Source organism: Fonsecaea nubica, assembly GCF_001646965.1.
Source record: "Fonsecaea nubica strain CBS 269.64 chromosome Unknown Scaff2, whole genome shotgun sequence".
Taxonomy (NCBI): Eukaryota; Fungi; Ascomycota; class Eurotiomycetes; order Chaetothyriales; family Herpotrichiellaceae; genus Fonsecaea; species Fonsecaea nubica.
Window position 1 is genome coordinate 90,916 of NW_019173675.1, and position 25,035 is coordinate 115,950.

The 25,035-nt window shown below is 52.9% G+C and overlaps 8 protein-coding genes across 8 annotated transcripts; 4 read left to right on the plus strand and 4 right to left on the minus strand.

Moving 5' to 3' along the window:
• Positions 1-624: 624 nt before the first annotated feature.
• On the plus strand, positions 625-1,536 carry AYO20_00464 (hypothetical protein; the record flags this gene model as incomplete). Its single annotated transcript, XM_022638775.1, has 1 exon — positions 625-1,536. The coding sequence occupies one exon, from the start codon at positions 625-627 to the stop codon at positions 1,534-1,536; it is 912 nt and encodes a 303-aa protein (XP_022505058.1).
• Positions 1,537-3,112: 1,576 nt separating this feature from the next.
• Positions 3,113-3,583, plus strand: AYO20_00465 (hypothetical protein; the record flags this gene model as incomplete). The annotated part of the gene is made up of 1 exon (XM_022638776.1): positions 3,113-3,583. The coding sequence occupies one exon, from the start codon at positions 3,113-3,115 to the stop codon at positions 3,581-3,583; it is 471 nt and encodes a 156-aa protein (XP_022505059.1).
• Positions 3,584-5,926: 2,343 nt separating this feature from the next.
• Positions 5,927-6,652, minus strand: AYO20_00466 (hypothetical protein; the record flags this gene model as incomplete). The annotated part of the gene is made up of 1 exon (XM_022638777.1): positions 5,927-6,652. One exon carries the CDS (start codon positions 6,650-6,652, stop codon positions 5,927-5,929), a length of 726 nt encoding a protein of 241 aa, XP_022505060.1.
• A 1,421-nt stretch (positions 6,653-8,073) lies between these two features.
• Positions 8,074-9,159, minus strand: AYO20_00467 (hypothetical protein; the record flags this gene model as incomplete). The annotated part of the gene is made up of 1 exon (XM_022638778.1): positions 8,074-9,159. The coding sequence occupies one exon, from the start codon at positions 9,157-9,159 to the stop codon at positions 8,074-8,076; it is 1,086 nt and encodes a 361-aa protein (XP_022505061.1).
• A 1,055-nt stretch (positions 9,160-10,214) lies between these two features.
• AYO20_00468 (hypothetical protein) lies at positions 10,215-13,163 on the plus strand (the record flags this gene model as incomplete). Its single annotated transcript, XM_022638779.1, has 1 exon — positions 10,215-13,163. The coding sequence occupies one exon, from the start codon at positions 10,215-10,217 to the stop codon at positions 13,161-13,163; it is 2,949 nt and encodes a 982-aa protein (XP_022505062.1).
• A 1,218-nt stretch (positions 13,164-14,381) lies between these two features.
• AYO20_00469 (hypothetical protein) lies at positions 14,382-16,134 on the minus strand (the record flags this gene model as incomplete). Its single annotated transcript, XM_022638780.1, has 2 exons — positions 14,382-14,525; positions 14,746-16,134. 2 exons carry the CDS (start codon positions 16,132-16,134, stop codon positions 14,382-14,384), a joined length of 1,533 nt encoding a protein of 510 aa, XP_022505063.1.
• Positions 16,135-16,748: 614 nt separating this feature from the next.
• On the minus strand, positions 16,749-18,560 carry AYO20_00470 (hypothetical protein; the record flags this gene model as incomplete). Its single annotated transcript, XM_022638781.1, has 1 exon — positions 16,749-18,560. The coding sequence occupies one exon, from the start codon at positions 18,558-18,560 to the stop codon at positions 16,749-16,751; it is 1,812 nt and encodes a 603-aa protein (XP_022505064.1).
• Positions 18,561-19,605: 1,045 nt separating this feature from the next.
• On the plus strand, positions 19,606-23,517 carry AYO20_00471 (hypothetical protein; the record flags this gene model as incomplete). Its single annotated transcript, XM_022638782.1, has 3 exons — positions 19,606-20,203; positions 20,264-20,423; positions 21,876-23,517. 3 exons carry the CDS (start codon positions 19,606-19,608, stop codon positions 23,515-23,517), a joined length of 2,400 nt encoding a protein of 799 aa, XP_022505065.1.
• Between the last annotated feature and the right edge of the window lie 1,518 nt (positions 23,518-25,035).

Below are 25,035 nucleotides of genomic sequence, written 5' to 3' on the forward strand. Positions count from 1 at the left end.
TGAGCACTAAACCCTTCTGTAGAATGAGGGCTTGTTTAGTTTGCGCGCGGCGAAGGATCATGGGTGAAGCCTATCCGAGAATAATGCGCAGTCTGTGGCTGCCCTTTTCCCCCTCCCATGTCTATCTCCGCCATTGTCGGACCTGCTGATAATGGATATTGTCTTTTTGCTTCCCGAATCCCTGTACACCACTTAGATACCTACTTTGGAATAATCGTTCGTCTGATATCCACAGTAAGCAGAGCTTAGATGCGATGGAATGGCCGCAGGGACGACTTGCCGAAGGCTGCTTGCTCGTCAGGTACGCAAGGGTGTGAATGGTCGATGCCAGATTCCGCATCGCAACCCCAACACACACGATAACGAAGACACATAAAAGACCAACAACCCTCTCACCTTCGACTGGATTTTTTTTCTCCCATTCACAACAAAAAACAATCAAACAAACCCAATCAAGTCTTTTCCTTTTTTCTCTTTATTTCCTACTTCTTCTTTCCTTGCTGTTGAAGACACATTCTTTAGCATACAAAGCTATCAATACCAACTACATTCTAATCCAAATCACTTTTTAACAAAACCCCCGATCCAATCAAATATCCAGTCAACCCAAACCAAAAAAAAAAAATGCATTCTAAGTCGCTTCTCGTTGCTGCTTTTGCGGCCGCCGCCACCGCTACTCCCATGGGAGCCAGCTCTGCTGCTTACTCCAGCAGCGGAGACTACTCGATGACCACCAGCTACTACAGCGCTGCGCCAACCAGCTACTCCAGCAGCTACTCCAGCGCGTCTAGCTACTCCAGCGCCGACAACAAGTACTCGGCCGGTGGCAACTGGGGCCAGGGCTCGTACAGCACCAGCTACGGCAACCCGACCGCCAGCCCCAACCCAGTCCCGACCGAGGGCACCATCGCCAAGCTCCTCACCGAGGACTCCCGCGTGGCTCGCTTCAAGGAGATCCAGTCCGAGATCCAGGACGGCAACATTGCGCTCAAGTTCGACTTCAACCCGGCCGCCAACCCCGGTGTCACACCCGGCAAGGGTGGCCAGGTCGACTTGGCCAACCGGGCCAACTTCCCCGTCCTGACGGGCCTGGGCATCTCGGCCGCGGGCATCTTCTTCAACCCCTGCGGTCTCAACACCCCGCACATCCACCCTGACGCCAGCGAGTTCTTCACCGTGGCCACCGACAGCAACTTCACCACGGGCTTCGTGCTCGAGAACGGCCTGGCGACCGAGTTCACCACGTCACTGACCCAGTTCCAGGGCACCGTCTTCCCCATGGGCTCGATCCACTGGCAACAGAACAACGACTGCTACCCGGCCGTGGCCATCGCCGGCCTCAACTCCGAGGACCCCGGTGCCAGCTCCATCGCCCAGAACTACATCATCAACACCAACCCGGACATTGTCGACGCCTCGCTCGGCTTCCCCAAGCAGATCGACGCCAACAACTTTGCCCAGTTCAAGGCCAACATCCCTCCCCCCTTGGCCCTCGGTGTCGAGGAGTGCCTGATCCGCTGCCACATCAAGTACTAAGCGGATCGCCCTTCCTTTTCTCGTCACCCCTTTTTCCCCACGGAACGACAAGTGGGCGGAACCCGAGAAGAGACAAAGGGATGATGATGATGATGATGTGATGGCACAGCATGACATGGCATGGCATAGGGAAAGAAGAGATACGGGGGTTTCCCCCTCGGGTATCTAATATGAGCGGGAAGAGTTGGTGGGTTGTCAATCCTTTTTTTTAAGCATAGCGGCACGGCGGGTTTTACAAAGCAATAGTAGCAATAGCATCCTCGGGCATTAGATAGTATTTTTTTTATATTTGAAAAACATCGGGTTATTCTCCAGAAAAACCAATGGTTTCACTGTTCGCTCATAATTGTGATTTGGACCCGCGGGCGATATATGGCTAAACTAACTAACTCTTGAGTGACCACCTTCAAAACTCGCATGGCCGAGGAAAATTAAGAAGTTGGAGTGGACTGGTATTGGAGTATATACTGACTACCGGTTCAATCTGCTCTATGAGTCTTGTATTCGGGTTCTTTGACTTGTGTAATTCCTCGAAGAGTCTACTACGCAACAACACCCCCGACCTCCCTCCCTCTCCCCCCCTCACACACACATATTCTCACTCCCTGCGTATATGCGTGCGTATGTACGGACCGGCAGGTGAGATTTGGGGTTACACGACTTCAGCCCAACTCAGCCCATCCCAGCCTAACTCAGCCCAGCCCAAACGTGCGCGGTGTGAATGCGAGTGAATCAGAATCCGGAAGTCACAAAGCCTCGATATATGGCAGGTGTATATATGTATGTACGAGGGACGTGTATGTATGTATAGCGTATCCGCGAGCGACGGACGGACGTACGCACACGTACGGACAGAGTTCCGGCAAAACCTCGTTTCGTATCCTCACACCTCATCATCACCAGCCTCACTCAGCTTTTCTTCCAAATAATTAATCGGTTCCAAATCAAATTAGTGCGGATCTGGTCTGGCTTGGGCTTGGTAGGGTCTTGGGTCCGGGCTTGGTTCCTGGGCTTTTGGGCCCTTTCGGGTCTCGTAACTCTATCTGAGAAATACACATGCCCAATGCGGCAACTGCGCTTGAACCCGATCGGGAACCTGTAGAGAAAACCCCTCGCGCTAGCATATTACACGGGCACGACGGGGACCGATGGTTGGATTGGTTCAGCGATGTAGAGAGGTACAGAGCTCTTCAAGGCCCCTGTGATGCGCGATGCGAGGGATGGGATGGCGCTGCTCACAATGTCTTGGAGGTCGAAGAATATAAATACGTGGGCATTTGGATTCTGTTCATCCTGAGTTGTTGTAGAAGCACCCTCAAAGCATTCATCAGATCTCGTCTCCCCACCCTCCACCAAGCAATATCCTCTTTGAATCAGTCTCATCGTAACACCACGACAATCGCACTCGATTCGACATGTCTGGTAAGATTCCAAGACTCTTGTTCAATTGCCATCTCAGCTGACATGGCCGGCCGATATAGCCGCTGCAAATCTCGTGCCTCAAATGCTCCCCGTAACAGCCACCTTTGCTCCAGGTACGTATGATGACCCTTCTTCATCCATTCTTTGAGCGGTCATGCTGACTGGGTGGGAAACATTAGCATTCGCCGCCTACTACGCCCTCCTCAACCTGCGTGTCAGCTTGGTGCGGGTGTCGTGTAACACCATGATAGGCACTGATGCCGCCGCCAACACCACCACCGCGACGACAACCAACAAGAGTCAATCTTCGAATACGTCCACAACCACCCCCGACCCTAGCTACAGCCTCCTCGTCAGCGCCCGGTGCCACGCCAACTTCGTCGAGAATGTCCCCATTGCTCTCCTCGTAGCGACCTTTGTCGAGTTGAACGGTGGTAACAAATGGGCCCTGACCGGCTCGTTGGCTGTGCTGCTGTTCTTCAGGATCGCGCACGTCGAGTTCGGGTTGAGAGCCAACGACTCGATGGGCTGGGGCAGACCGGTGGGATACTTTGGCACGCTCGGCTTTGTTGTTGGCATGAGTTCTTATGCGGCTTGGTTGGCGAGCGGTTTCTGGAGGGCATAAACATACCTCGTAGAGAGAGTCTTTCAATCGATCGTGTTTGGCTGGGAGGGACCGTCTTTCTCGGTTGTTATGGTGGTTTGCCTAGTTAGAAGATTGGAAAGAGCAACTTCGCCTGTGATTCCGCACTTTGGTAGATGAAAAGGACATTTCATTTCACTTCACCTCACCCTCGTCTCTCCTTCCTTTCGGTTCATCCACTCGTTAGTTACTCTTCTCACTCCAACCGCATGTCTTCCACTCCATGGCATACCCGCAGAACACGTTCGCTCCTTCGAGGTCCCTATCGAGTCCCGACATATCGCTATCGTCCTTTCGATCCATCTCCGGCGCCCTCGCCATCGCGTCACCCCCACCACTTCCCGCGCCACCCAGGCACCCCGAGCCGCGCAAAGACTTTGAGCCCACATCGTTCGAGTCCCATCCCTTCCTCTGCACCGTCTGCTGGATCGAGCAAAAATCGTTGCCACATACTTTTGGTCTGGATGGCCGCATTGTGTGCGCCGACTGTTGGCGATGGATATACCACATGAGCATCTGCTGGCGCTGCGGAGAGGTAGTGTTCAGAGAGACCGACGCTGTCAGTTTTGGATGGTGCTAGTGGCATTGGAGTTGCTTTTCTTGCCTCATTTGCGCAGTATGGCTGGCTTAATGCTGGAACACACGCTCACCACTATAGCCAGAATCTACTGACGGTCAACCAGTCTCCTCTGCTCCCCCCTCCCTATCTTGATTGCAATTGCAAGCCGCACAAACATGGCATGATTGTCGAGGACCCGCCAGTCTGCTCCCGGTGTGTCGACTTGCCAGAGTCCCTTGCAAAGCTGGAGCAGCATGTTAGAGCGCCGAGAAATCGTCCAGGCAAAGTCATACATCCAAAGGGTTTGTTGGACGGAGCTTCCTCCAGATTATCGTTGACGGATCCTTTGAATCCGGATGCCAACAAACTCGGGGCCGCAAACCAAAAACATACAATGCGTCCTCCATGGTTGATCCTTCAGTCTTCAAAACGACATGCAGAATTCATGCCTCCATATCAGTCAGGCCCACAGCAACACCAGACTCCACGGCAGAAGCAGTCCACAGCATCTTCCACACCATTCGCCACACCTCCGCAGTCTCCCAAGGCTGCTGAACGGTCCTCTTGTCCAAACATTCCGCACCAGCTTCCGTTAGACTTGGCGGAACAGCCGTCCATGCCGCAAATGGGGACAGTAACTGCCTCATGGGTTCGTCCGGGTACCCATATGTCTGTAGACTCCTCGAAGAGTCAGGGGCTCCAATTCTCAGCCTCAACAAGGTCAAGCACATCGCCTTCCCAGCACTTAATCACGTCACCATCAGATGAGCCCCATTCGTTACAAACTGGCTCCTTGGGTCGTATCCGACGCAGCTTCTCAACCACGAAAGCGCTAAATCCCTTCCGAAGGACTTCGACCGCCAAGTCATTTCTCCCTCCTGCCGGATCATGCGGTCCAACCAAAATGCATACGCCACTGCCGTCACAAGATATTGCCCCTGCGAGATCTCCCTTCTTCAAAGAGCTTTCGGCTTTCTTTACATCGCGTTCAAAGGCTGGGAAAGTCATCCTTCAACGCCGCGTCAGCCTTGATAGCACGAAAGCTACCGAGAGCGGAAGCAGCACACCTGATAAGACGATCCTGGATCGTGCGTGCGAGAGATGTGGTATGGACTTGTCTGATTGGTGGGTGAGGAGCGAGGAGTCAGGGGCACAGAGTCGAGATAATGAGGGTCATCTTGACCACACTGGCCGTTTCTGTGAGGGTTGCATAGCTACTGGGGTAATATCCAGAGCAATGCCTGGGGCATGGGATTGATAGATTTTGTTGTTGCTCGCAATTTGAGGAATCCCTTCTGTCAGTCTTGCATAGAAGGCCTTGGGTAGAGGATCAGTGAACAATCACCGTGTGCAAGCCATACGTCTTCGAATTGCCCTGACTGAGACAGGGTAGCCAGCTAGTTGGCCGCGCAAATCTGATGTCACCAGTAAAACCAATAACTAGATCTCTGACTTGTCTGGCAAGCAAGTGCGTGAACATTGCTAGAACAAGGCACAATCTTGCACTCCGTTGGTCTGGGAGAAGAAGCTGAGCTGCTATTCCAATGCCTGTTCTCAATGGAGACGTAAAGTGTATACGTCGCGTGGGATGGCCCGCAGAATAGCGAGAGTGGACATGTTCATTCCAGCTTCCACTGGCCAAAACGTGATCCTCGTGGGTACTTTTAAGGGACTCTCAAGCCGAAAGGTCTGAAATATTCTGTTTGGAAAGCAAATGTCATTATGTGTGGGATAGAGGACTCAGACTGTGGCGATGCAGTCGTGGATCATCTGTAGACCTCATCAGCAAAGGGAAACGGACGGTTTACACGAAAATCATTTCGCTCGAGCATCCAGCCACCAGAGTCGGGCAGGTATGTCTGCGGCGTGCTGAAGCGTTTGATTTCGCTTCGTACCCTCCGCTGGCCAATCCAGGTTTGACAGTGGTTATAATGTCGGTTCCTGTGGCCGGTCGTCAGGACAGTTTGATCTCCTTGTTGCGTGACTTCCCAATGCATCGTGTCAACGTCACTGAAGGATGGAGCTGCAGCGATGGACAGTATTTGTAAGGAGGGGCGCTCTCGGTGCAGTTGCTCGAAGATGCGGACAGCCTGGTCATCCGTGACCGGTACAACATGTGGCACCCAGTGGTCCGCAGGCTGAGAGGTCATGGGTGCGAATGGAGGGAATAGGCGGAGGAATCGCAAATGCCCAAACTTAGTGAGAGCTTTCAGAAACGCATATTGTTCGACGTCCACATCCACGCCAGGGATAGCGGTGGGATGCCACAAATTCTCGATGTTGCCTATATCCAACTCCAACCACTCAAGATTTGGTGCGAGATTCGCCGTCGCGAGGATGTCAGTGTGGCTGCGCTGGCTCTCTTTGCCGTAGACCGAAAACCTGGGATTCTCGCGATGCAGCCGGAGCCGGCGTAGATTTGGGCCCACAAGATCCGTGATAGGGATGTGGTTACATATTCCATTGATTTCCAGCTCTTGCAGTTCTGGCATATTTGTGAAATCGATCGCAAAAGGGTGCTCTGCGAGTCTTCCTAGGGAGTCTTCCTCCCCATCTGATACGTAGCTACATGCTTCGTGATAGTGCCACATACGACATGCATCCAGGCGCAAGGCCTGAAGATGGCTGAGCCGAGGAGCACACGAATAGATGAAGTCATTTATGGATGGGTAAATGGTCCATTCAATGGCAAGTCGCCGAAGATTCGCCCACGGTATCATTGATGGATCCAAATCGCATATCGAGGGCCGCGGTGTGGAACGTAAGGCTAGCGAGACCATCAGCCGCAATTCGGTCCACGAAGAACCTTCTTTCAAATGTCGCCTCTCCGAATCAGTAGCATCAGGCCGACGAGTTAGCCAGTGGTGGTGTACCTCTACGGCCGTGGCGTTCGCAAGTGCGTCGTACATGGATTGATCAGGTGTAGAATTGTCATAAGGAGGTGAACGAAACGCCCCTATTGCAACCTGGTGGCGTGCAGCAAGAGGAAGCAGAGCAGTGACTGCTTGAATCGAGTCTGCCCATGGCCAACACGTGCGGAGGTGGTCCATGACAATTTCATACTGGCGGTCACTCGGCAGCATTTGAAGCACGTGGTATGCTGCAATTGCGGAGCATTCCAACCTGGACAACATTAGTTACATAGGTTCGAATCGAAGCAAGAAAGCCGCCGCATTCACGTTTGCTCGTTTTTGGACAAATAAAACTCTCTCCAAAGTACATACGTGATGCGACGGAGCCGATGCATGAGAGGCAGGCTCTCACGGATCATCTCGAGATCCATGTAATGATGATCGCAACTGCCAACAACAACGGGGTTTTCGAATGGGCTAAATGGAGGTATTCCTAACGGCCGTTTTACGTGTAGTGTGCGAACATTGCCAAGGAGATGGCAATTGTTGAGTAGGTAACGCAGAAGCCCATGTTCCGGTTCATTCAAGTGCTCACGGACAATATGGGACACCGTTCTGAAAAAGAAGGGTAACGCTGACCGTCGGAATTGGTGTGAAACGAGAGAAAAAGGCAAAAGTGAGCTCAATCGCCGAAAATCACTCTCGTAGAGCTGCTCAGCAATCGCATCTAAAACCTCCGACGGGAGTTGGACCTTTGCTTTGGTCGCGTGCCGTGAGTCTGGGCTTGAAAAGGGGGGCCTCATGGACTTGAGTGCCAACATGTTTGGTGACGGCAGGCTTTTGGGAGATTCGTATATCTGATGGCCAAGATCCAACTTGAGGAAGGATCTTGGTCAAAGAGTGAATAGAATCTCTCCGAGAGGGTTTGGATGGAGGTTGGAAGGCTGAGAGGTCATGCAAGGGAGGAGGGGGAATGTGTCGGATTATCCTTTCTCCGTATCGCGGGGTTTGCACTGTTTGTTGCCACAAAGGCGGTCAGTGACATGATCAACGATTCAGCCTCAAGGAGCGTCCACAGCGACTTGGGTTTTCTCAACGAGTTTTGCTAGATCAACAGAGATCCAGAGCGGGACATGGTCGCTATGTCCACGTTCTGATGCAGAATCCAGAATATCAGTGTTGGTGACAGCATCCAGCTTGTCCACCAAGGCGTGGCTGGTGATGATCAAGTCTACTCGATCACAGCTCGCACCCCACGCGCTTCCACGCGGGTGATACGTAAACTTCTTGGTGTTACCGTGAAAATGCCTGAATACATCGGTTCCACGCATGCCATTGGGTTCGTCGAAAAACTTGGAATTGAAGTCAGCCCGATTCTTGACATGCTGCGGCGGGGACGTTCGTAGATGAGGGTGGCCGTCAATTCGAGACCTAGCAATGTTCATGTCTCCGATCAAAATGACATGGCGGCCAGCTGCTTCGTACTCCAGAACCACTTCCAGCATGTGCCGATGAAAACGCAACTTGTGGTCATGTCGGGTACCGGAGATCTGACCAGTTGTAGGATCTCGGTAGGGATTAGGTGTCCCGTTGACCCAGTAGCCGTTGATGATGACTAGACCGACCTCGTGTTCGTGTATCAAGACCCGACCTTCGAGGTCCCAGTCTGGCCGCCGGGTGACACGAACGCCTGGGGCGAAGTCATCTCTCAGAAAAGAGGCAACACCGTGAACTCTGCCACCAAACCCGGTAGCATTGTACTTATCTCTCGGAAGAGAAAAATGAGCCGTGTACGTAGGTTCTCCGCCCGCGTGACCGTGATTGGCAGCTTGTTGCAGCTGTCTTTGGGTCGCGACGTCTCTGGAGCTGACCTTGACTTCTTGCAAACAAAGCACTTGAGGCCACTGGTGGCGTTTCAAGAACGATCGGAGCGGCGACAGACACGCACCGCCGAAAGACAAGGGTTTCTGCAGTAATGGACCGACGCCATTGACATTCCAACTGAAAATTCGAACGTGGTCTGGGTGTGCAGGCCATGTGCAGGCCACGTGTGTGTCTTCAGTTACGTGTGAAACTTTCCTTCTCAACGCTGGCGGACTGATGGATCGGCTGGCGCTACTGAGGGATCTCTTCGCAGTGGCCGACATGGTCATTGGAGTGGTTCTCTTGATAGCTTCCCATCCCGCGCCGATATGGTAAGGTCGTCCTGAATCTTCCGTGAAATACTCGGTGCCACAGACGCAGGTGTGAACTGACAGGCCATGTTTGCTGGTACAAAGCGACGGACGTCATGAAGGAGGTGATACGACTGGCGCAAAACCCACAGTTAGTATTATCTCGTTTCCAATAGGGCCAAATAGGCGTCTCGGCACCCCTTCTGTTCTCTGGGTAGCAAACTTGGGTGCCCTCACCATGTGCGGACCGAACCGTCAGGGATGGATTCATCACTGTGACTAGGAGATTTGAGTGGTGAGTGAGCTGCTTCGGGGTTCAGGCCCTCCACTCACTGACCCTTTGGGGAGGCCTCAGAGGCCGGCCCCGTCAACTCCCCAATGGCGCTTGACAGTTGATCTGCAAGGTTAACATCTCGTTTAGGCAGGAGAGAGACGGCAGCCTTCTTACGGCAAAGCTCCGAGTCGCCAGCTTGGGGTTCAGGATGGGTCTCTAGGCGGTCGGTTCGTGGTGGGGTGGGTTGGTGGGCGAGTGATGGACGTGGTCGAAGGGGGAAAAGGAGGCGCGGTCTCGAGGCTCCAAGGATCCCCAAACGGTCTAAGGTCAAAGCATTTCTCAGTGAGTGTATTCCAGCTCAACTCTGCCTCAGTCGTATTGTCGCTGAGAAGCTTCTCACTGTCGTCCTGCTCTCCTTGATTACGCGAGCACAATCATTTGTGATATCTGACGTGAGAAGTCAAGAGTGCCCTGAGCTCAAAAGTGCAGACGCGCCACGCGTGCACCACGCACGTATATCGGCTGCCATTGAAAGTCTAACCAGGCTGGCTCTATCGGAGTTGAGCACCTGTGGCAGGTTTCCTATCAGTTGAACAGTCTCTCCTACCTATACTGGTGTTTCCCTAGGTCAGTTACATGCCTCTTCGGGATCCAGTAGTGTTCTAATCTGTCCAGACTTTCTCATATCTTGAGCCCATCGGCCACTGGTGCTGCCTCCAAATCACTCTGTTTACCTACCACCACCTTATCAGCCATGGCCCCTCAACCAGAGCTCTATCCTACCCTCCACCGAATACGTGACCTTGAAAATGCAGGCATCGAGGACCTCCAACAGATTGTTCAATCGTTCCCCGTCATTGACAACCATGCCCACAACATGCTCACCGAAGAACATGTCTATGGCAGTGCAGAATACCCTTTTGAGAGCATCACTTCAGAAGCACAAGGGCATGCTCTGACGGATCATGTCCACACCAGCCTTGCCCACATGCGCGCAATCAAACACTTGGCCGAGTTTTATCAGTGCCCGGAAACACTGCAGGACGTCAAGGCTGCCCGATACGAGTGGGTGCGCAGGGACTATCCTGGCCTGATCAAGAAATGCTTTGAAGGAACACACGCGATCATGATGGATGACGGGCTGTCCCCTGAGATCATACATCCTTTCAAGTGGCATAGACAATTTGTGCCCACGGTATCAAGGATCGTGAGGATCGAAGCTGTGGCAGCCGAGCTGCTTGAACATCTCGCTCACGCAGCGGGCTTCATGAGGGTTGGCCTCGATGCCGACTGGGACATTAGCCAGACTGAGAGCTTCCTGGTCCGCTTCAACACTGTCTTCAGAAACCAAATCCGCACACTGGCCAACGATCCAGACGTCCGGGGCTTCAAGTCAGTCATTTGCTATCGTTCGGGGCTTGACATTGGCCTCGAGAGCAGGAAGAACTTCCGCCCCCATCAGTCTCTGACCGAGTCGGCTCTTCTCCAGTCTTTTCACGACTTCCTTCAAAAGGCCGTTCGCGACCACAAGTATCGGATTCAGCAAAAGGAGGTCAATGACTACTTGGTTGTCGCTGTCTGCGACGTATTGGAAAAGCTGGTAGACACAGACGGTGAGAATTTGCCCTTTCAGTTTCACACCGGTCTCGGTGACACGGATATCAATCTGGTCAAGGCAAACCCAGCATATATGCAGCCCTTGATCGAGGCTTTCCCCCAGGTCGACTTTGTCATCCTCCATTCTTCGTATCCCTATACGAGGGAAGCAGGTTACCTAGCAGCAAACTATTCCAATGCTTGGCTCGATATCGGAGAAGCGTTTCCCATGCTCTCTCGTGAAGGCGAAGAGTCTGTGCTGCGACAGGCCCTCGAGCTGACTCCAAGCTCCAAAATCCTCTGGAGCACAGATGGACACTTCTATCCCGAAACATATTGGCTCGCCAACAGGCACTTCAGAGAAGCGCTTGAGAGACTGCTTACTTCATATATTGCAGCGGGCGACGTTACCGTTGCCCAGGCCATCGATATCGCTGTCGATATCATGTTCTGGAACTCAAATTTACTCTACAAGCTTGACGAAGAGCGCAAATACCCCGAGTTGCTCCGAGCTTGTGGCCGAGAGGCTGTAGACAGCATGCGCACTCTTGTGAATGGTGGTTCGAAAGCTCCCTCTTTCAAGTCATACGCGAGTACGGCTGTTGCAACTTCTGCCGGTGGCGCCTCATCTTCCGCCGCCGCCGCATCACGAGCTGGAGCGGTTTTGACCACAGCAGCATCGACACACCTTTCAATCCCCCTCCGCGCTGGGAGTGCGAGTGCGCCATCCGGCCAGAATTCCACGGCTGTCTTTGCGCAGAATGTGACAATTTTTGACGCTTTTATGCAAACAAATCCGGGCATCAAGTATATGTGGGTTCAATATCTGGACTACACTGGCACACTCCGTAATCGCATGATGACCGTGCAACAATTCAAAAAGCAGCTCTCCGCGGGAAAACCTCTCTGTTGCACGACTGCTCTGCCAAGGTTGATGCAGGACGACCATCCCGCAAGCGGATGCACAGCTACTGGTCAATTTCTCATGATCCCCGACCTGTCAACCCTATCACTGAATAAGGGTATCTCGTCACCCTCGGCCACTGTTCAAACATGGTGGATGGCTGACTCGGAGCAAATGCCCCTCGTAGAGCATTTTGATCGCTGTCCTCGCTGGCTGCTTCAATCTCAAGCGGACGCTCTCAAGTCCGAGTTCAATATCTCCATGTTGATAGGGTTCGAGCTGGAAATCATCTTCATGAGGCCGGTCCTGAACGAAATCGGGTCCGACTTTGTAGAATTCCAGCCATTGCACATGGTTCATTCGTGGTCAAACATGACGTATCAACAGATCGATATGCTACCTATCATTGAAGAGATTGTGGATGATCTGGCGGACCTGGACATCCACCTGTCGCAATTTCATTCAGAGGCCGCCCCAGGGCAATGGGAGTTTCCTTTGCCGGCATATGAGCCTGTGAAATCCGTCGACGTTCTGTTCAAGGCCAAAGACGTGATTCGCAATGTCGCCAAAAAGCACGGTCTAAAGGCGACGTGTTATCCGCGCCCCTTTGCGACCAGCCCTGGCAGCGCCAACCATGCCCATTTCAGCATCAACGGACCCGGTGACACTGTTGAAAAGTATGAATCGGCCTTCCTCGCCGGTGTTTTGGAACATCTGCCAGCACTGATAGCGTTCTTTTTACCCTTTGAAGAGTCGTATCAACGCGTCAACGCTGGGATCTGGTCAGGTGGAGAGTATGTGTGCTGGGGAACGCAGAACAAGGAAGTGCCGTTGAGAAAATGTGGACCAGGACACTTTGAAATCAAGACCGTGGACGGTATGGGCAACTCTTATCTCTCCATGGCCGCTGTTTTGGCCTCGGGGCTCCACGGGCTTCGTCAAGACCTCAAACTCGAGCACAAGGATTGCACGGGTGATCCGACGTTGATTGGCGAGGAGGAGAGGCAGAAGCTAGGCATCACGACGCAACTACCCAACACGCTGGAGAAGAGTCTGAAAGCCTTGGACCGGGATAAGGTCCTGCGACGGACGCTCGGATATGCGGTTGTCGATGATTATCTTGCTGTGTCGGAGAGTGTGATGACCAAGTTGAGAGACTTTGGTGACGAGAAAAGACGATTGTGGTTGATGGCGCGGTATTGATATGATGCAGCAACTGGCGAATGGATCTGAACTGAGCTTGGTGGCGAGGATTGCTAGACCACTGGTTAATTTGCTCTTGCGAACGATCCGGCCAGGGCTAAAGGGCCAAGCGTCGTTGTCGCAACAGCCAAGGAAACAATACTGCTTTGCCTGCTAATATACAGGACTGGCCTTTCTGCCTGGCCTGGCCTATCTCCGACCGATTGATCGATCGATGCCCAACCGTCCCTATACTGTCCTATCGCTGCTCCTGCTCCTGGCGGATATGGCGTGGCGGTGTGAAACTACTGCACTGTCGCCCACCGAACCACCCACGTTTGTATGTTTGGGAGGGTTTCGAATGATTGGTTATGGTGGAGGGGGGCTGTTGGGAGTCTTTTGGAGGGAGAGGAGGGGCAACGAGGCTCAGGCTCCGAGGGCTGGGCTAGGTAGGGTTGGTTTCTTTGGATTGGTATTCGATATATACTTGTATTCGGTACGTATGGAAGAGCGGGCGTGGCGAGCGAGTCTTTTGTTGGTTGATCAGGGCCTCTTGTAGCTTTTGTAGCTTTTGTGGGAATTGTGAGGAGGTGCTGTAGGTAGGTAGGTACCGTAGGTATGTAGCGAGAGAGGGAGAGACAGCCAGGCAGACAGATCTGGATCTACACAGTCAGGACAGTGCTTACTGTGTACTACTCCTAGGCAAACTGATAACCTACCTCCCTACCTATCTCTCTATCTATCTATCCACAGCTTCAAGGAAGATTGTCGCATCACCTTTGCTTACACTACACTACACTACACCACAGTACAGAGCATAGAACATGGAGCATAGAACATGGAATATGAATGCATAGTACGTCAGTCAGTCAGTACTCAGTACTCGGTGCCTTTGGACTTTTCGTCCGTGGTATGTAAGTGATGCCATTATTGTGCATTGTGCCACTGAATGAGATGGATCATTGTCAACATGGTCACCTTGAGCCGCTGTTACAACTTGCAAAAGGTCGGTGGACCGGTTGATTCCACTGATTGTCGTTCTTCTTGGGCCCTTGAGTTCCCATCGTCCCTTTCCTTTCTCCCTGCTATCAAGTAATCCAGGCGTACAGCTCAAACTGACTACACAGAAGTGATCACCACTCCACTACTCACAACCGTGCCCATCTCTCGAAACTCGATCCTTGTTCAAGCACATAGAGCGAGGTCGAAGCGAAGGCAAGGAAGCAACGACTTCTCAGCCTAATATTGTCCGTCGATGGTGAATGTGCCCGTCTTGGAGATCAGGTATTCGTTGACGGCGACATCCTTGCCGGACTCTTTGCCGTAGCCGCTTTCCTTGATACCGCCGAAGGGTGACTCCGCGGCTGACGAGTTACCGGTGTTCTAAATTATTTGTAGAGGTTAGCAAGAGTCCAGCTACAACACAGGGTGTATGATAAAAGTCCACTTGGTGTTTCGCCCTTCTCTTTCGTTGTCTTCTTTCTTGCCTTGGTTTCCCTCTTTGGATCCACTTCTCACCAATCCTCATCTTTGGGAGACAAGACACGAACAAAGCGGATCCAGCGACGAGGTGGAAAGTAGAATGAAGCAGGGAAAGACTCACCAATCCAATCATGCCAGCCTCCAAGTTCTCCAGCATCCTCCACAGGCGGTCCACGTTCTTCGTAAAGGCGTAGCTGGCGAGACCCATGGACGTATCGTTGGCCCACTTGACGGCCTCCTCCTCTTTCTCGAATTTGAAGATACCCGTGACAGGTGCAAACGTCTCCTCCTTGGCGAGCAGCATATTCTCGTTCATGTCCGCCAGGATGGTCGGGTCCATGAAGTAGCCGCCCACGCCCTTACCTTCACCGGAGCCCTCGTCCACGGTGGAGCCCTTGTGTGCCTTGCCAGATCCAAGCAGGAGCTTTGCGCCGTGCTTGATGGCATCGGCAGCCTGCTCTTCAGCCTTTGCAAGGCCCCTTGGTGTCGTCACAGGTCCCATGGTGGTGCCCTTCTCGGCGCCGTGACCGACCTTGAGAGTCTTGGTTCTCTCGACTAGCATCTGCGTAAACTTCTCGTACACACCGGCCTGCACGTACAGGCGGTTGGCGGAGATACAGGCTTGGCCAGCGTGCCGCCACTTCAGAGCCATGAACTGGCCGAGGGCTTGCTCCAGGTCGGCATCGTCAAAGATAATGAAGGGGCAGTTGCCGCCCAGCTCGAGCGTGCATTTCTTGAGGTTTTTGGCGCACAGGCCGGCCACGATCTTGCCCACGCGGGTCGAACCCGTGAAGGTGACCTTCTTGACTAGCGGGTGGACGCACATGGCCTCACTGAGGGACGGGGTGTTGGCGAGACTCGTGGTGAGCACGTTGAAGACACCCGGAGCAAAGCCAGCTTTGGTGGCCAGGTATGCAAGGCTCAAACAGGTCAAGGGAGTCTCTGGGCTGGGTTTGACCACCATGGTGCAGCCCGCAGCGAATGCCGCGCCGGCTTTCCGCAGAATCATGGCGATGGGGAAATTCCATGGCACCAGGGCGACGGCAACACCGATGGGCTGCTTGATAACAAAGGTACGCCGGTTTGGTGCGGAAGGGGTAAAGACGGAGCCCTGGATGCGTTCTGCCTCGCCGGCAAACCACCAGGTGAAGCCGAGGGAATAGTCAAGCTCGCCGATAGACTCGGCCAGGGGTTTGCCAGTTTCATAGGTAAGGATCTTGGCGAGGTCGTCTTTGGCTGCGGTGATGAGTTCATGCCATTTCATCAGCAGTTGGGCCCGTTTACGCGGGTTCAGGACGCGGTATTCCTGGAAGGCCTTGTACGAGGATTGGATGGCGGCATCGACATCTTCAACAGCATTATCTGGGCAAGAGGCAAAGGTCTTGTCCGAGCCGGGGTCAATGATGTCGAAGCGCTTGCCGCTCTTTGCTTGGACCCATTCGCCGTGCACGTACGAGTCCTGGCGCAGCAGATCGGGGTCGTTTAGTTCAAAGGGGAGACTGGGTGCCATTGTTTTAGTTCTTGGAAGAGGATGACCGAGATGGATTGGTGACGATGAAGGTCCACGTCAATGTCGTTGGGAGCACACACAACTCACAAGGAAGGGGAAAGGAACTGAAGTTGGTGAGGGATGAGGTTGTTTTGTAAGAATGTCTCATCAGCAGGAACCCGAGGGCCAGGAGATATGGATGAGTTTTTCCCACGGCCCAACCGCCTCGTCATTAGAGCTTCGACCCCGCAGTTGTTGCTGATTTGGTGTGGTGGTACCTCTGTGGTCTTCGAGTCTATCTCAGCCCATTATTGTTTGGGTGGAGGGCGCAGGGCGCAGGGACGAAAAAAAACCCCTCTTCCGATGTTGGAGAAGCAGGTCTGACGAGCAGCCATCTCGAGATCCCCCGAAATGGAGGAATGGACGGCATCAAACCGAAACATCTTCGTCCAAGCATCTCGGAACCACGCTTCTCGAAGCCGCTCGGGCACAATGCGAACGCTGGTTTGGTGGCAAACTAGAGTTTCTCCAACTCCGAGATGTGGACAGAACTGCGGATTCCGATACCGGGTGTCGGAATGTACCACATCTGTTTGAATTCCCCCTCCCCCTTGGAAGGAAGACGGCTTTATGATTCAGTCGGTCCCAGTTCTACTTCTTCCATAAACGCCGCCTGCAAGCACAGGTTTGGCTGGATCCCAGGGCCCAATCACCACGTTCTTATATCGCTGCAGCCCAATTAGCCACCACGAACATCCGCCCATGACAAATGCCGTGCTAAGTCCCCCGACCATAAACCCGATCGTGCTCCGCAGAATCACATGCCAGATCCAACCCCAGCAGAGCCCGCAGTTGCCATATGTGTGGGTGTAGGATTTGGATAAGATCAAGCCTAGGCCGCAGGTGGACATTGTGACCAGGGCGAAGGTCAGTAGCAGATGTAACTTGAACGATTTGTAGTGGAGATGCCGCCGGAACACCGGAAACAGACCAAACACCTGAATGGAAAACAGAGTCAAGCTAAAGACCGCTGTGGTAGTCATGAGGCGCGAAGCAAGCACCGTACTAGCCATCAAGGCTGCGTTAGTCGACAGCGACGAGGGAAATGGAGGCGCCCGGAAAGCATTACTCAATTGAGGTGGTGCTGCATCTGTGGGTGTGGCGTTGGATATTCCGGGGCCTTGCGGAGCATTCTCAGGCTTTTTGGGTAGATAAAGACTCCCATAGTCGAAGAAGAATATGTTGATTATTAGAAGCCATGTCGCCAGCGCCCAGATGGAATCTGATGATGTCGATCTTGTGAGAGACTTGAGGATCGGCGAGAGTCCCAATAATGCAAAGTAGATCAAGGAGGCGGATTTCAGTGTTTTGAGCCGCGCCTGGTTCCGAGGGGATATGGTGGCCGGTAACGTCGTCGGACTACATACTATGCTCGGCGACTGAGGCACTTGTGGCCGAGACGTGGTCGGTCGCAGGTCGGGGAATGGTTCAATGGAGCCATCACCCAGTGGGTCGATAGGGGAAATCGACTGGAAGGATGACTTGGACAGGGACTGGGTATGTTTCCCAGGGAACTTCGATTCGTGATCCTTGACCCCGAGGTTTGTGGTCGATAGTTTCAGGCCCACGCCTCTTCCCCCTAGAGGGCCGTTCGCATGTCCATTACCAACATGCCCATTGCCGTTCATCTGGACCTTGGAAGAGCCTCCCGAGCTGGTACTCGCACCATCGTCGACATCGACCGAAAGCCGATTGGCCTTTTGCAGCGCCGCGAACTCTTCTGCTTCCTGCTGACCTATCCAGTAGTCCCACATGATCCATCCGCCGACCGTCAAAATAGTGCCGCAGGTCACCACCGAGACCGGGGACAGGCGGCCCTGGTAGATCCCGGCATATGCGCAGATGAAGATGGCCACGGAGCACACGTGCTGCACAATGACGGCCGAGTCTGCCACCAACGGCCAGAAGTCGTAGGGCCGCAGCCGGGGATTTCTCTGTAGGTGGTCCAGAAAGGTCTCCGTGTCTGTATAGTTGTCCGGGAACCCATGTTGCTTTATCCAAAGTAATTTCTTCCAAACGTGCGGTGGTTTCCGTCTCTTGCTCGCTGCCCGGCGTCTTTCTTCGGCTATTCTAGCAGCGACCGGGGGAATTGCTGGCGGTGCTCGTAGAGACGCAACTGCCGGTCGGAGAGCAGCAGCGGCGGCATTTGCGGCGGCGGAACCGCTGATCTCAGGGACTGGTCGCAGTCGCGGCGGCGAGAAAGTCTTGTACGCATCTTCAGGAGCAAGACGACCCGGATCAAGAGCAATCCGATTGACCTGCGGTTTGCCTCGGTTGGGGTGAGTTTCGACAGGGACGGGGGGAGGTATAGGTGAGGGCGCAGGCGATGGCGTTGGGGTCGACGCTGCGCTCGAGGTGTTGGGAGTGGACGAGGATTGTGGCGCCATGTTGCGCCCCTTTCGGTTATCTTGGGATCATATTGAGTGATATGTGAGCATCAAGGTCATCCAACTCGACCACAATGTGCTTGTCATTGTCATCAGAATGCATCTGTGGCCAAAGTCCAAGGCTAAATATCTCCCTGCCAGGATGCTTTAATTCATTTGTTGCGTCTGGCAACTCAGCCGAGTGTCTCGTAACCTCTCGGGGCTGCGCAAGGCTCCATAAGGCTGCAGTTTCCTACCAAGTCGCTGAATTGAAAAATTAGTGGGACGGTGTTCAATCCGGCAGACACTGTAACAAAAATCATGCCTTCTACTCAAAAATAGCGCAAACGTCCATGACCAATACTCCTCCAGCCTGAGCTTTGATATTTAGAAACTAACCCATTGCCTAGGATGTGAGTGGCCTCGCGAACAGCAACAAGTTGCCGCCCCAGACTCTGGTGGAGACTGCTGAACAATCTCTTGGAGCGCAAAAACAGCCGTGACTAGCAAAACAGGTAGGGTACGCATTGTCACAATCACAGTTAGACTTCTTCCCAGCGCAGTCTACTGCCTACTGGACAAGACGCGACCACTGTCTCGATCTGGAAAGGAAAACACGACCAATCAAACAAGGCCGACGTCATTGGTTGGTCAGCCCATTGCGAGAGGTCTGGACACCAAAGCCATTCGAAGACCGTAAGAGAACCATGGGCTTCTCAGCAGAAGACTTTCCATCTGGCATGTTGTGGCTGTTGTTCTCCTCGACGGACCGACACCACCGTTGCAGTAGACCAAGCTCTCCATTGGGAAAGAATGAGCTTCTTGCATGAAATGCGCGATTGCTGAGATAATGTGGAAAGAGACAGAACTGACCAGATGAGCGTGAGGGCATGCAGATACTGAAGGCCAGAGTCGGGCAACTATATAATGTAGCGATTCTCATGTCTCAAGAACTGTCTGTTCAGCGTCGCAAGCCAACTCCAGCAAAGATACCATAGCAATCTCCTGAGCACAATTCATACCTTCGTCCTCGACCAAGCCAACAAATCACGACCACAAAGCCATCATGTCATTCGCCAACACCGTTCTGGTGACTGGAAGCAAATCCGGCATCGGCAAGGGGCTGCTGTCCACCTACGCTGCGCGGCCCAACACACTGGCCATCGCCGCCATTCGAGATGGGCCGGATTCTGGAGCGGCCAGAGCCCTCACTTCCTTACCGGTCGGATCTGGCAGCAAGATTGTGGTTGCCAAGTACGACGCCTCATCGAAGACAGCGGCGATTGAACTTGTCGATCACCTCAAGTCAGTCCACAACATCACGGCCCTGGATGTCGTGGTGGCCAATGCGGGCATTCTGAAGCACTTCGGCCCTGCCAAAGAAGCGTCCGCAGAGACCATCATGGAGCACCTGCAAGTCAACACGCTGGCGCCAATATTGCTCTACCAGGCCACGCAAGAACTGTTGAATGCCTCCAAGCAGACGCCAAAGTTCTTCATCATCTCTTCCAATATAGGCAGCAACGGTCTCCAAGACAGCTACCCCCTACCGATGATTGCGTACGGTATGTCCAAGGCGGCCGTGAACTGGGCGGTAAGCCGAATTCACCGCGAAGAGGACAGGATTGCCGTGGTTGCCATGCAGCCGGGTTGGGTTCAGACAGGTACGTATCTTCCACAACAACACTCTTCTAGCAACGACGCTGACCTTTGGATTGAAACAGCCATGGGTAACACCGCCGCCGAATTTGCGGGCATGAAGGCAGAAGAGGTTCCAGTCAAGTTGGAGGACTCTGTCAGTGGGCTGATATCCGTATTCGACAAGGCAGACAAGGCCACGCACAGCGGCAAGTTCTGGGATCAGAATGGTGTGCAAATGCCTTGGTGAGCTCGTTCGCTTGAGTGTCTGGTATAGATACCGTGTAGTTGTCCAAGTAGCTGAATGATGATTCCATTAATACACTCGTCTATGCTGAGTTCACAGCCGTCGTCCATTGCACTCTCATCTTGAACATGTAGATCACGGGTAAGCCATGCGGTCTCAGGGCATAGAGCCGAACAGATGGACACACCTGCAAACCTGAATATTGCTGCCTAGATTTCCCTATACAGGGAAAGAAAGGGGGATTATCTCCTGATCCCCCCCTCTCCTCCTGAGCGCCGCGTCCAAGGCTTGGGCGGGGAGTTGTTTCCTCGTACTCGTACAGCGTATTCGCGAAACAAGTCTCGAGCGGGGGATGGTACGGACTTAGGGATACGGACGCACCTAACAATGTTCCGATTATCCTCGTACTAACGCTACGGGAATATCCAAGCAATTATTGTCCCGTCCTGGAACTGTCGATTGTCGTCATTCACAGCAGCCCCAGCCACAATGAACACGCGTGAGGGTCATTGCCCGTTTCGTTAGTGTACGAGCGCCTATCCAAACACACACCCTGACACAACCTCTACTACTACTACTCGGGATGTACTCGCTGGTGCCCGTGTGCCCCCTCCTTTCCTCCTTTCTTTGATCGTCAAGCGTAAAAAACCAATAACCATAACCGAGCTCCCCACTAATCACCAGTTAGAAAAGGATGTGGGTTTTCACAAAGGGTGGGTATAAGAAAAGCACAGCCACGATTTTTATCTCATGGTCCTCCTCCCCGGAGCGAAGAAGCCATTCTCGGCGCCGGGCGGGTGAGGCAAGCAACCAGCTTTGGCTTGACCAGTCGGTATCGGTATCTTCCATTGCAAAGTATCCCTACCCGCCGTGCCGCCCCAGTAGAGATACGGCACAAGCCCCCCCCAGAGGAAATTATTTGCTCGCTCTGCTGCTGGTGTGAAAATGAATGTACCTCGCACTGGGTAAGTCCTTGGGTGAAGTGATCGGTAATAATGCTGCCTGGATGTGACCGCTGTGGGTAGGCCTTACGATTCGAGTTACTCCGTACTCGGTATACATACATATCAGATGGGTTTATGGCTGTGGCGATTTGGCTTAAACGTCCCACATCCCACATCCCAGCATTGATTGAGGCAAACCCGCAACGCACTCCAGCACTCCAGAGGTTTGGGCTGTTCTATCAATATCACCATTGTGCACTGTCTGTGTCATCACAGAACGGTACTTTACTGCTGAAAAGGGGGCAACGAGATGGTTTATAAAGGCCCCAGTAAAGGATGTTATGCATGTAGGAAACGTCGTGTCAAGGTAGGTTATACCCAAGTACCCATACATAACATCTGAGGACCGTCGTCGGTGCCTGGTTGTGCTCTATATTTTACTGATCGATTCATTGATTGATTCCAGTGTGATGAGGGACGGCCTCAGTGCGGCATCTGCATCAAAAGGAAGCAGCAATGTCCGGGATATCGAGACTTCTTTGAAGCTGTGCACAAGGACGAGACTCTCCTCGTCTCCCATAAAACTGGCCCGAAACGGCACAAGAGAAGATACACTCCTGCTCGCGATGTCTCGGGCAATGCTCCCAGTCACCTCCAAAGCCCATCGTGGGCAAATGATGATGTTGGTCATCCCAACGAGTATGAACTCGCTCTCTTCACTCCACCGTCTCGAAATGTTGAGATGGAGTCGTTGTGTTATTTCTTTACAAACTACGTCAACATTCCCCGGGATCCAAGTACCAACATGTTCATCGAACACATCCTCCCCATATACTTGAACACGGCACCTCATTCGGCGCTGGCCGAGGCGACCAACGCCGTCGCCATCAACATCACGTCAATGTGGATGACGCGATACGTCGACTCTTATCATGCCCGGGAGGCATATGCGAAGGCCGTGACAGGCCTGAAATCTTTACTGCAACACCCAGTCGAATCCAAAACGGACGAGACGCTCGTCACCGTCTTCATGCTGGAGTTTTACGACTCCCTCAATCGGCGCTTTGTACACTTGGTGGACACGGGCGTCCATCAGCAAGGTGCGGTGGCCCTACTCAAGCATAGAGGCCGAGATGGCTTCAAGACTCCGCTCTCTCAACGCCTCTTCAATGCCATGAGAAGCCGTCATATCAATTATGCCTTGCAGTTCGGGAAAAAGGTGGAGCTGGATCCAGAACTCCTTGCCGACGATACTGCAGTTCTCCCTTCTGCGAAGCTTGATCTTTTGAACGTCCAACTAGCAGAGTTGCTTGAGTTGTCTCGCGACGGTCCTGAGGCCGCAGGCCTCAGCCTAGCCGACTTCTACAAGGTCATTTTGGAGAGGGCGCTTGACCTTGAGAGGAAACTGCAAGCATGGAGGGACGCCCTCCCCCAGTCGTGGCGGCCAGTATCTGTCCCGGTATCCGAGCTGCATCAATCCATACGCGATGCCGGGGTTTATGAAGACATGTGTGATGTATATTCCTCGCTCGCAGTCTCTCATGTCAATAATGCCGCTCGGAGTTCCCAGATTGGGACACTCCGTCTGATTACAATATGTTCGGAACGTTTGAAGGACATCGGCATTGATGTCGACCCGGCCATCGAGCCGTACATTGGCTTCCGAATCCAAGAGATTGTGGACCGCTACTGTGCCTCGGTGCCATTCCATATGGGTAACAGAACAACACCCTCATTCCCTGACGAGCACAGAGAATACCCTCATGTGCCTGCGGAGCTTCGTCAGATGGCGGCTTATGTCGACCCGTTTGGTAATGAAGTCGAGATGACCATGGACGACCATGTACGTGCCGCCGCGGCTATAGGTGGCTGGTTCATCATGTTGCCCCTCGCAGGGTTTCTGAAGGCACGAGCCCTACATTTCTCGAGTTCGCAACCAGGTTCATTGCTAGGAAAGCTCAGAAAGGGCCAGACTGCCTGGATCCGGGTCCAAATGGAGCGCGTCCGGAAGATCTATTTGTTTCCAACAGACGGTAGCCCAAGCGAGCATGACTGGAAGTGCATCCTGAAGCCGTTCTGCGATATTCAGGGTGACGGCCATAATCTGTACGCACCATTATCTTTCAATCAAAGAATATGGACAACCTGAGGTGCAGGCGAAACTCTCCATGCCTTGATAATCTCAGCAAGCAGGGAGGACTCCCATCTCGACTTTCTGGTGTCGGAAGAGATTGATTTGGTCAGAATACACCACATTAACGCGCCATGGGACACGAAATATTTGTCGGACTCATGCGCTTTATAGTATCACAATTGATCATGCCCTTATGGCCTAGTTCTCCAATGTCTGACACAGATTTAACTCCGCCCTTGCTCCCATCACACGTATTATTGGCGTGCTGAATCCCCCTCTTTGAGCCGTTCCCCCCAAAGGTTGCGGCAGCCGTGCCCGAAGGAAGAATAAGCCTCGAAATAAAAGTTCTGACATACATTTGCTGGGAAATGGAGGTAGGGGGCTGTTTTCTTCTTTTGGCCCTGCTATGTCCAGGTTTGGAATTGAATTCGAGCCATGTGGGTTTACGCTTGAGCGAAGGCCTGCTAAGCGAGGCTCCGGTGTGCGGGTATGCGAGAGGTTGCATAAGTAAACCAAGGCTTGGCTTCCTCCTTTTGAATCTGTATGCTTTAAATGACAGAGCATCATCGAGCCGACTTTCGTTGTCGTGCTAGTGATCGACGCGGCGATCGGATATTCTTCGCATGGCTTCGTTCGAGAAGTGGCAGGTAATGACAATATGCACCGTACCAAACCGAGCGACGAGCAGATAGAGTACAGCAGCGAGAAGTACCATTGAACTGTGTCTTGTGGGTAAACTTGGTGACTTGCCGTGCTTGCTTGAATGGCCCCTACAATCTCCGCAGGGAACAAAACTGCGCCAATTGTGGGAGTCTTGGCAACTTCGCCCTTCAAACACCTGGACGCCCAGGACGCCTCGGATCTGAACCCTTTCATCAACTTGAACCTCCCATACACACGGTCACACAGCTCGTCGCCAACATCCGCGTTAAGCTATGCATGGGATCACTTGAGAGACTACTTTCTCAGCGTCATGAGAATGATATCCATAATAAAGAAATGTTTGCTCTTTGGCGCTTCATGACGTGCATCTGAGCAGCCCTCGCGAACCCGAACTCTTCAGATGGAGCCGTCAGTCTGGATCAAGCAGATGGGATTATGCTATCGTGAGGTGTAGGTCTTGGTGATTTTGAAGACTAACTACTCCCAAAATCATTCGTCTTGATACCTCGTCTCGGATGAGAACAACAAGATTGAACACGAGCGTCGATTATTTTGACGATTCATCCCTGAACAGAACACCTCAGAATCTCTTTCTTGACACCGTCCTTCCGAAGCTGTTCTTATACTACGGGATTGAGACCGAAAGCGATTCCACGCAAAAGTATACCGAGTACGAGGCGTGGCAATATACGCAGACAGGGTTTGTGACCAAGCTTCTCTTGGTTATCCGATGAGGACAAGGAGGGTCCGGTAATCCTTTTAACAGCAAGCCTAGGTAATATGCACGCCGAATACGGTTTACCCGGCCGGTAAAAGGTATAATGAAATATTACAGAACCCAAGCGCGGACTACTCAGAGCAGCTCACGAG